A 10,934-nucleotide genomic window follows, 5' to 3' on the forward strand; every position below is an offset into this window, starting at 1 on the left:
CAATGCTGTAAAGCATAACATAATCAAAGGCTACTATGAATGTGTCAATCCAATTTGGCTACCTCGAATACCTTTATGGCCTCACCCTCTCGATGCCTACAAACTCCTCTTCTCCACAAACCACAAGGTCCCCAATCCTAGCCTTGCAAGATAACATTTTCTCATCAAAGATATGTGCCTCAAGAATAGATCCAAGCACAAGAATTTATGAGGTGAACTCTTCTCTCTAGTCACCCAAACACACTACAATACCTTGCCCTCAGAAAGCTCTTAGAAGGAAGCAACCAAAAAAGCAGTAAAGAGTCAAAGAAATTAGAAGTGTTGGAGAATAAGTCCTTACCCTCATAGGAGATTTCATAATTTGGTCTCAAATGCTCTACACCACAAGCCTCACGTTGAATCATACCTCCTCTGCTTTCTCATCACGATCAAGGTTGTAGCAGGCTACAATGATGCAATGATAACAATCATTTAAGAGAAAATAGAAAATTGAAGATGCATTTCATTGTATTTTATTTGCCAACAAGCTAATGACTTGGCACCATCGTGATCATCGCTACTCTATGAAGATATGACGAAGGGAGCAAGTGTTTCACTTTGTGGGTTGTACCTTCAAAATTTCCCCTTGCCTCTTCCTCACTAACAACTCCTCATCCCCTAACAAGTATGTCTGACTAACTTTTCATAAAGTATGAATGCTAGTGATTGAGTATTAAATCTAGTTTTTTCTTGTACCAATTCCTTCAAAAAAAAAAGAGTGCAAATCTCAAGACAAGGATTGGGAAAAATGATCAAATGTTCAAATCACAAGGCCTAGAAATCAAGAGAATAATCTGTATGGCCATCTAGACTAGATACTACTTGATCACTGGTGCTTCTTTAACCCCTTTTCATCACACTAACATCCCCACCCCATCTTTTCCAGAGGCATAATGGGTCCCACCCATGCAACAACTATCCCTTACACTGGTCTCCACTTCCCGTGCAAGTTATGTTTCATGACATGAGATGGCAGATTATGCTTCACGTCCTGAAATGCAGTGTGTTTCACACCGTGAAATGTTTCACTACACTTTTACAAGATAAGAATTTTCTGTTTCCTTGTGTCAGCAATCATGTTAGGATAAGACGCACTAACTTTAGTAAGGTAATCCCCCAAAATTTTTGGCGCTTATGGGGGGTAGTGTTTCACGTTGTGAAATGCAATGCATTTCACATCCTGAAATACTTTCCTACACTGTAAGAGTATATATACAAGTAACCATCCCGTTTCCAAACCCTAGCTTTTTCCATGACCCTTGCCACACAAAGGACCAATGAATCCTGTCACATAGGCTTTCTCCAAATCAAGCTGAAGCATAATGCAGTTTTGATCCGTCTTCTAGGCCACTTCTCTACCCAGCATGGCAACAAAGATGTTATCTTAGATAGATCTCCCTTTAATAAAACCACATTGTTTTTTTTGGATATTACCTCCTGTAGAATTGGAGAGATCCTCAAAGCAACAACTTTGGCCAGTAGCAATGACATTGCTACTTGATGCATTTAATTTGAAATGTGGTTGTGCATTCTCGTGTCACCCTTTTTTCTATTACTATAAAATACTGCATGCCCTTCCATGATGAAGAGGATGATGTATTTTATGTTTCTTTTAATAAGGGACATGTGACAAAGGACATTTGATGTCAAAAGATGGACTTTCAACTTTTTTTATAATGCAAGTTTTATATTAATGAAAGAGGGAAAAAAAAGAAGAAGAGAAAAATGCAAGGGTTGCCAAAAGACAAGAGAACATCAAACCACCACCTGTACAATGTTTCTAGAGAGGATTACACCTAGTGTGGGGTTTTTCAAGGACTTTCAACTTTGATATATATATATATTTTTTTAAAGGGTGGGGACTGGGGAGTGGATAGAGTGCTCATACTCTGTCACATGTGCCAGTTTAATACTGGCCCGTACCCGGTAACTAAAGGGTTAATATCAAATTGTAGCAAACAAAAACAAAATTTAGTGCGGCTTATGTTTCTTGTAAGGGCCATGTGACAAATGAATGTCCTGTCATGTGTTATGTTTCTTGTAAGGGCCATGTGACAAATGACCTGTCATGTGGCAGAAATTTTATCGTGACTAGTAGTTACTGCAGGCCATAGAACGTAAAGGGTGGCTCCTCGTCGTCACAAGGAAGGCGTGCAATTGGATCGCATTAAGGACAGGAAGGAGAGACATTGGAAGAGTATTTGGAGTCTGCTATAATATTACTATAAAAGGGGGGAGACAACAGTGTTGAGAGTAAAATGGCTGGGAATCCATCTCAGGTATTTTTTGCCCTGCAAACTTCTAATACACAACGTATTAGATAAAATTGAGTTTTGTAGATTACATTCTATTGCTGTAGCCGTAGTTAGATAAATTAGTTTTTCCTTTCTTATTGCCTGTCATATATATATATATATATATATATTTTTAAATCATGAAATTCCAAACTTGATTGATTTAATTTTTCTTTTCTTTTGAGCATGGACAGTTGATGCTGCCGGCTCTCCCCATGATGCTGCTGCTGCTGCTGCTGCTCGCGTCCATCCCCGTCCAGGCCCAGGAGGACGAGGGCACTTGCAAGTGCCTTGCCACCCCGGCCGCGCCTACTTGCGCCAGCGTATTCGACAGCTGCACTGAAGGCTATGCTCCCCAGTGCATCACGCGCCCCGAACGGATTTTCCCCCCTAATTGTGGTTTGTGCCCTAGTATTCATTTACCTGCCCCAACCTTAATTAGTTATAATTTAACGTTTGGTCGATCGTATCAGTAATATGACATGTGAGTACTCTAGCCAAAAAAAAAACAAAAAAAAAACAAAAGAACCTCATGGTTCTGAAAAACTACCTCTGTGTCTTTCTGCAGATTGCAGGTGCCAGCCAAGTGCAGAGGCCACTCTCGGCGACGTCGGTCCTCGCAAATATATTCGTGAGGTTGGGATGTAATCAATCAATCAAAATGCATCTTTTGCATTGACTTTGCAACGTGTGCGATAGCCAGCATGGCCTCCTGTGAGCTTATATAAGAACCTAGTGTTCTAAGGCTTTTTGGGTCATCAATAATAATAATAAGCAACTTTTAAGCAATATCTTGTTTTGATATTTGATTTGTTTGCTGCATCATGTGGCATGTATTTTTGCAACACATATCAATTTTTGCAACACATCACTTTCTGCCGTTTGAGCTCCAATATCATAGAAACCCTCCTCCTTCAGCAGCACCACTCGACTTCAGTTTATACAACGCTATGACTTCAACCTTAACACAACACAACACAAGGAAGCACACAATTAGCTCTAAACTACGCTCAAATACACTATTTTCTTCTAATTATCCTAAAAAATAAGACAAATCAACAATAATTTTCTTCTACTTATTCTCGAAATAAGTTAATTTAACACTTAACTCTAACTTATGCTTCCATTGCTATCACGTTTTTTTTATTTTTAAAATGAGTGTATACATGTGATTTTCCAAAAGGACCTAAAAAGAGAATGTTACTAAAATAATGTAAGCTTCACCAACGAGATTAAGATGTGATAGCGACAAATGAAGGTTACATAATCAGGCTTTGTCTAAATAAGATTAATGCCCATCAACATGATTAAGGTGGTAGTAACTCAAAAAACATTACATACATAACTAGCTTCAATTGTTCACTGGCATAATAATTTACTATCTTCCATTTAGCATGTCAACATATAGTTGGACAATTAGGTCCACCATATGGCAACGGCCACCAATGGGTTTAGATGCACGTGGGAGCTTCTACATCCATAGAGGAAGGCAGAGTGTACATACAAAGGTCTTCGTATAGATGTGGAATGTAATAAATGTTGTACACTACCCCATCACACAACCAAGGGCTAGCTCGTGTGGAGGTCCAGGGTGAGGAGGACATGCAAGTAGAGATAAACACAACTAAACCGTTTCCCTTTGATTATCTTTCATTTTGGGCCTTTGTTATCTTCCATTTTTGTATGAAGTTATTTTCTTCTTTTGTCTTATGTGTCATTCAAACAACATCTATACATTTTGGTATTTTATTCATATGTTTGTTTTTGTATATGTCACAAATGTGAGTGAATGGTATGATATATCACGATAGACTATTAAAATCACTACAAGCCATTGGGGGGTCTAGCGAGGGGGTTTAAATTATCTAGCATTGCTTATACGATGACGAATACGTCGCTTAAGCGACGTCTAAAGTTTTTTTTTAAAAAAAAAACTCGTCGCCTATACGACGATTTGGGAGCCGTCGTTTAAGCGAACATCTAAAACGACTGTTTTAGCGACGTTTGCATATATATGCATCGCTTAAGAGACGGCTAAAAATTTATATCCCCGGCCCAGCCGAGAGAGATTTGTTTATTCGACCTGTGAAAATAGTTATGGCCAGGCAACTTCAAAACCGTCCAAGCTGCTGTGAATAGCATCCCCAAAACCAACAAAAAGCGTGTCATCATCTACATCAAGCAGGTATCCACAGGTGAGTGAATTATATACAATGCATTTTCCTTCTAGTCGACTGGTTTTTCCTTCTAGCCGACTGGTCCTCCTTTTTGCGCTTGTTGCTGCTACCCCTGTCCTCTGGTTTAGCCGACCACCTCAGCCTTGTGTGTAGCCAGCAACCCTTTTCCTTGCAGAGCCGACAACCATCTGACCTTCAGCTTGCTCTCCACGCCTGTCTCCAGTCTACACTGCCTAAAGTGCTCTGTGCCTGGACATGTGGACCCAGCATGTGTACCCATGTGATTATCATGTGATGACTGACATGTGGACAAGACTGGAAGTCTATATATGTAACAATTTGTTCATGGAATGATAACTCAATTTCCCATCTTCTTGACAATATGCTTCTACCATTCCAACCTCCTTGAATCCCCACCATGTTTACAGTTCCTTCAGTCATTAGTAGTTAGTAACTCAATGCTAACACTACTAACTACTGATGCTTCTTAGATACTATTAGTTGCAAGTCCTACTAGATACTAGTACTATGAGACACTGTTAGTACTAGCAATAGTAATTGGATACTACTAACTAGTAGTACTTCTAGATACTGCTATCTACTACTACCACTAGATACTACTAGTATTGGTAACTAGATATTACTAGCTGGAAACAACAACAATGCTACTAACTAGATCTACATACTAAGTGGTAGACCTAGACATAACTAGAGACCAGATTCTAGCCAGTAGATCTATTGTTCTAATGATCCACTATTCTAACTGCTAGAACAATTAGATACTAACTATATACATACTTTTTTTTTTGGCAAAAAGTAGTGTTGACTATATTACTTTGAAGACGAGAATACAAGAAGGCCTTATAGCTGGCGGGCTGCTGTCACAAAATGGATGCAGCCCGAGAGAAACCCAAAAATAGATATACAAGCCTCTCAAGGCGTAATCAGCTATGTGTGGACAAACAGCCACAGCGGGGGCGAATATCGCCACTAAAGACTCTGAGCGGAGTGCTGGAAGAAGAGCTCCTGATGATCCAGTCGCGAAGGAAACGATGTCTCTTTTCCTTCCCTGCCCGATCCCACTGACCCTTGAGCATGTGAATGATCGTGCTGGAAGAAGAGCTCCTGATGATCCAGTCGCGAAGGAAACGATGTCTCTTTTCCTTCCCTGCCCGATCCCACTGACCCTTGAGCATGTGAATGATCGTGCTCTAGGTGTCAGCAAAGATCTGAGTCGCAGATGGTGCCTGGTCTCCTAGAATTTGTGAACATCGGGAGGTCCAAACGTGCCAGCCCACAATGCTCCCAATGATCTCCCAAACTGGGTGCCGGGTCATCGCACCTGCATTTGTCTCTATCAGCTGCCACGAAAAGCTCTCCATGTATGCCCATGTACCCTAGGTAATGAGGAAAACTGGGTCTTGTGGCGAAGACTCGTAGGCCAGGTGATGCCCCACCTCTATGTTGCACCAACAGAAGGCCCCCCCCGGTGATCGGTCCTAGCTCAGGTGCAGCCCATGCTAGGATCCCCATTGCACCGTTCCACACTGGCGACCTATCTGGCACTGCCCGTCCCGTCCCATCTGAAGCAGCCAACTCCCCACCGTTTATGGGCCACCATCCAGAGGAAGTAGGATATCTTCCTTACAGCTAGCCCAAAGGGTCTTCCAAAAAGCGCAAAGAAAAACCTGTGAGACCCACTGAGCATACCATCTGTGTGCCTGGGTGGGTGGCCGACGCTGTAGAGCCCCAAGTACATGCCTGCCAATGCGTGCACTGTAGGAAAAGAAAGGAACTGACCTCTCCCGGAGACCAATGCCACTCCCCTGGATCCCACTCCACCTCTGTGACCCTCCCATATCCAAAGTCTCCAGTACTGGGCCTACTCCACAAGGGGGTCTATATGCCATTCTTTCATGTGCAGCTCTACAACTCGAATGCACTGCCAGGAGAGAAGGGGGTCAATCAGGGCGCCATCCCTCTGAAGACGGCTACCATCTGTGAGGACTGAGAAGAAAAGTATTGAGAGTCGGAGGCCTGACCAGCGACTACCAGTGGAATGCCTCTTGGAGTAAGCTGTCCCAACCACCTCTCGTCGCCCAAAAAATGCTGACTGGTGACCGAGGCAATCATCCATCCTACAGGGATGGTGCCATCTATCTCCGCTCTCCGAGCCTGGGTCCCCCGTGTCGTACCTGCTGTTGCTGCTAGCTTCGTTGTGTCCAGCTGACTGAAGATGTCCCTCCAAACCCTGAGCGAGCGCGCTAGTGCCCAGTTTGCCCATAGGATATGGGATAGCTCTCCAAGCTGCTGTCCTATACCATCTGTCACCAAGCTACTCCAGATCAATGGTTGTCGGTCGATCTCCTCCTGGCAACTAGGGGGTATCTGTGAGAGGCTGTGTTGCAACCTCCTCCTCCAGACTGTGAGGAGACTGCAGAGGAAAGGGGAGCGAGGCTGAGTCAATGGGGCTATCGTGAAGATCCACCTGGTAGAGAGTTGCCAATCTCCTCCTCTCCGGGGGGTGCAGGTGGTGAGACCCTGCTGAAGCAAGAGTTTCCATGTCTGCCCTCCTAGGGTCAGCCCACAGATGACCAGCTTGCCTAGCAGAGCTTGACTCTGAAGCTATGGGTCGATGATGCCGAGACCACCCTCTGCCTGTGGGAGAATAACTCTCTACCAGGATACCTTGGCTCTGGTGGCACTGAAGCCATCTAAGCCGGACCAAACAAAGTTCCGCACAAGTCGCCTCAACTGTGCTACACATGAGCGAGAGAAGCACCAACATGAGGCTACATACCATGCGGTGGCAAGAAGGACCTGATTGACCACGAGGGCTGTGCCTGCAAGAGATAGTCGTGCCGTGCTCCAAAAGGCTAGCTTCCATCGAATGGAAGGTAGGACAAGTAGTAAGAGGGGGCGGATGCGGCCACTGATAATCTTGGCGAGGATTTTGTAGGTTGTGGGGAGGTGGGTGATGGGACGCCACTGTCGGTCTCCCCCTTTGGGGAGGAGACAAATTAGTCCTGACGCGAGGCACTCTTGCATCTGCCTATTGGAAAAGATCTACTAAAAGGCTGCGAGGAGGGCCTGGTGGACTTGCTCCCAGAATGTGGTGAAGAATGCTCTGGACAGCCTGTCCTCACCTGGCATTTTTGCCCATCTATGTCCCTCACTGCCTCCTGCATCTCTATGACTGTGAACGGGGCGAGATACGCTTCCTGCGTAGATACACTTTAGAGCTTCTTCTCGAAGATACTTCTCGTTGTTATTAGGAATATCGCTCGCACTATTATTTTGATACCAATCCTTAATAAAATCAGACATGCCATCGTCGTTATCAAAGATATCATCACGCTCATTAAAGTCCTGAGAATATTGTTTCTTTAGTCTTGCATACGCATTAGGATCACTCCTGCGTAGGATCCTCATGCACTCTATTGACATGTGAGATATGTCATGTGAACGTTGATTTGTGATATTGTCGATGTCATAATCCAGAATCTACATATTTGAAGCCAAAGAAGATTGTATCAATAGCATGCTTCTATATAAAAGAAAAGAGAGATGTGCATGGAATTCAATAATTATCATAGATACAAAATAGTTAGAGACAATAAAAGACGATTATCAAATTAAATTAGAGACAGTAGAGAACGTGGTGCAAATTAAAGTGTAGAATTAGGGTACAAGAGGTCAAAATAACATTGGGAATTGTATACAATGAAGCTCTCAACCCTCATCTGTTAAGGGTGCTCGTGGAGGTCTACGCTATCCATGATTGATCAGCAATTCGTCACGAGCACGTAATGATCTAATAGCATTGACAACTATGTATCTTTCTACATCCCTACTCATATGTCCTGGTTCATGACTATTCTCACACTCCACAAACGTGCAATTGGTTCTTGAACTCATCCCTTGACTACTATTGATTAAACCTGCTATGTTTCCTTGAGAGTAAGGTCTTCCGTCAACAGAGAGTCTTTGTCCTTCTGCATGTGTAATCCCTCTATCAGAAAGAGAGGCTGCATTGAGACATAACCCATAAGTACTCATGCTCTGAATGTAGCGAGTAAGCTGATGCCATGGACCCCATCTATATATAGGTCCACAAAAAGACATAAGGGTGACCTCTGAACGAGGGGGCACATGGAAATCCTATGCAATAAAGAGGCCTCGTCCTGCTCCACTGATGGTAGATGGAGCAATCATGTAGCGATTGTCCCAGAAGCTAAAAACCACTCCATCTAAAGGAAGTGATCCTCTCTGCCATCCTCCGTATCATCTTCGATCATACGTCTATACTAGAGAATGCAAACGAGTAGGCAACGGATGATCTCCACCTGTCTCAGCCTCCAAAGCAAGAGGTAGAGGATGTCGAGAAACCTCGAGCTGACTAACAAATGACTTGTCCAAGTCGTGTGCGAGGGACATGTGCACCACTCATAGTGAAGTCATCCTCGTCATCAAGTGAATACACCTACATATATAATATGGTTGCATTATATATGAGCCTTTGATTTATAAAATAACCAATAATAAAACTAAGGGAGAACAGTCACATACTGGCATAGGTCGATGTTGCTCCTCAGGTGGTGGTGCTCGCTCAAAAGTACCATGAGTCATCTCATGTGAAAAGCACTCCCGTCGTGGCCTCCGATATGTGCCACGACAACGAGCGCACCAGCATATAATAGACTCATCGTAGTAGAAATCAACGTAAATGGGTTCATGTGCAGTATTGGAACTCTGTGCACCCCAACCACCACCAGTAGGAGGTGGCCGTGTACCCTCTGATTGGTCCGAATCTGATTTTCAAGTACCATAAAAACATGAGTCATTTATCAAATGATCGAAGTTAAAAAATCAATAAAAGAAACAAAACATTGAAATCTAACAACTTCTATGGTATATTCTTAGGCTTATTGTAATATGAAAAATAAATAGACGCTACTGTATGGTGGAGACAAACAAGAGGAGGGCTGATATGTGCATGGAGACATGGCAATACTTCCACAAGGAGAGATGCCTACGCATCACTTTTCCTCAGCAGAAGGTGTGTGCCTTTGCTAACGTATATTAGAATTAATATGAACTTTGCTAGATTGATTCTAACTATTCTCTAATCTATGTTATTTTGTTTAATCAAATTTACATACACGGCAACACGAAAGAGACTGCAAGCTGGTCACACATTGACGAGATGGATTTGTGGTCACATTTGTGAGTATAGATCGTTCAAATTTTAACTTTCAAAGGTAATATTATTGAATGAAGAAATCAATAAGTCTTTGGTTCTGTCTTGATGCAAACCAAAGACTATGGTCATGCACCTACCGCGCAGGAGATGGAGTACGCCACATACTACGGCTACCGCGCTTTGCAAGCGACACTTGTTAACAGGCCAAATCCACTTGTGGGTATCACTGTTTTGTTTTGTAGTTTATTTTCATGTTAACTGTAATATGTTCTTATTTGATTTCACTAACTAATGCAGGAGCAATATGGCGAGGACAACATGACAGAGGTGGCTCGACAGGAGGCCGAGGGGTGATGCCGAGAGGCTAAGAGGAGCAGTGGCATGATCGCGGGTGGGGGCACGGGTGGTGGCCCTGGTGATGGTGGTGTTGCGGGTGGGGGCACGGGTGGTGGTAGTGGTGATGGTGATGGTGATCACGAGTCTGATACTAGCGACTCGTATAGTGATGGCTCATGTAGTGATCATACTTAGGGATCTGTTTTGTATATGTGAGGATTGATCACCACACACTCTAGACACATGTACATATATTTGTTGATGATATATATTGACGTATGTTCGTTGCATCACTGAATTTGTCTATTGTCAAACAACGGTAAGTTAATTAGCCTAAGTATCTGCAAGAACGTTATTTATTTATCTTTACGTTAAAAAAAAAACCCTAAACAAGGAAAGAGGCGAGGCCATGTTATAACACATCAAAAGAAGCAAAAGATTGGCAAGCATCAACAATTTCTCAAAAGCTCTTGGAGAGCTAGATAGAGACAAATCAGAATCTTTATCGCAGTTCCAGTGACTGTTTTTCTATGTTAGGCTCTAATATTAACAAGCTTTTGATTTTCATAATTTTTGCAGAGGTCCCACATTCTACGCTACGTATCAACTCAAGCTAACTTTCAAGCTTAAAGATCCGAACCATGAAGTTTCAAAGCACGTGATTTCAAAGTATCAAGCTCAACATAAGCTATTACGATTACAATACCATGTATCATGCACCAATTTATGTACCATATGTACCATGTACCATGTAACATGTACCAATTTATGTACCATGTACCATGTATCATGTACCAATTGCAAGTACGAGGTTTCAACATGATACCAAATCAAGTACCAAGTACCAAGTACCAAATCTAACCATGTACCAATTTATGTACCATG

General features: G+C 42.8%; 1 protein-coding gene and 1 long non-coding RNA gene across 2 annotated transcripts; both read left to right on the top strand.

Annotated features, from left to right (window-relative positions):
• Positions 1-2,184: 2,184 nt before the first annotated feature.
• Positions 2,185-3,122, top strand: LOC147642022 (uncharacterized). Its single transcript, XM_086823584.1, has 3 exons — positions 2,185-2,318; positions 2,528-2,732; positions 2,902-3,122. The coding sequence occupies exons 1-3, from the start codon at positions 2,298-2,300 to the stop codon at positions 2,979-2,981; spliced, it is 306 nt and encodes a 101-aa protein (XP_086679710.1). The 5' UTR covers positions 2,185-2,297; the 3' UTR covers positions 2,982-3,122.
• Positions 3,123-9,596: 6,474 nt separating this feature from the next.
• On the top strand, positions 9,597-10,137 carry LOC147642023 (uncharacterized). Its single transcript, XR_015269728.1, has 3 exons — positions 9,597-9,736; positions 9,832-9,929; positions 10,011-10,137. It is a non-coding gene; the product is annotated as an uncharacterized LOC147642023 (long non-coding RNA).
• Positions 10,138-10,934: the final 797 nt, after the last annotated feature.

The sequence above is a fragment of the Cibotium barometz genome, chromosome 1 (assembly GCF_041138505.1).
Source record: "Cibotium barometz isolate CiBa-2024 chromosome 1, ASM4113850v1, whole genome shotgun sequence".
Lineage (NCBI taxonomy): Eukaryota > Viridiplantae > Streptophyta > Polypodiopsida > Cyatheales > Cibotiaceae > Cibotium > Cibotium barometz.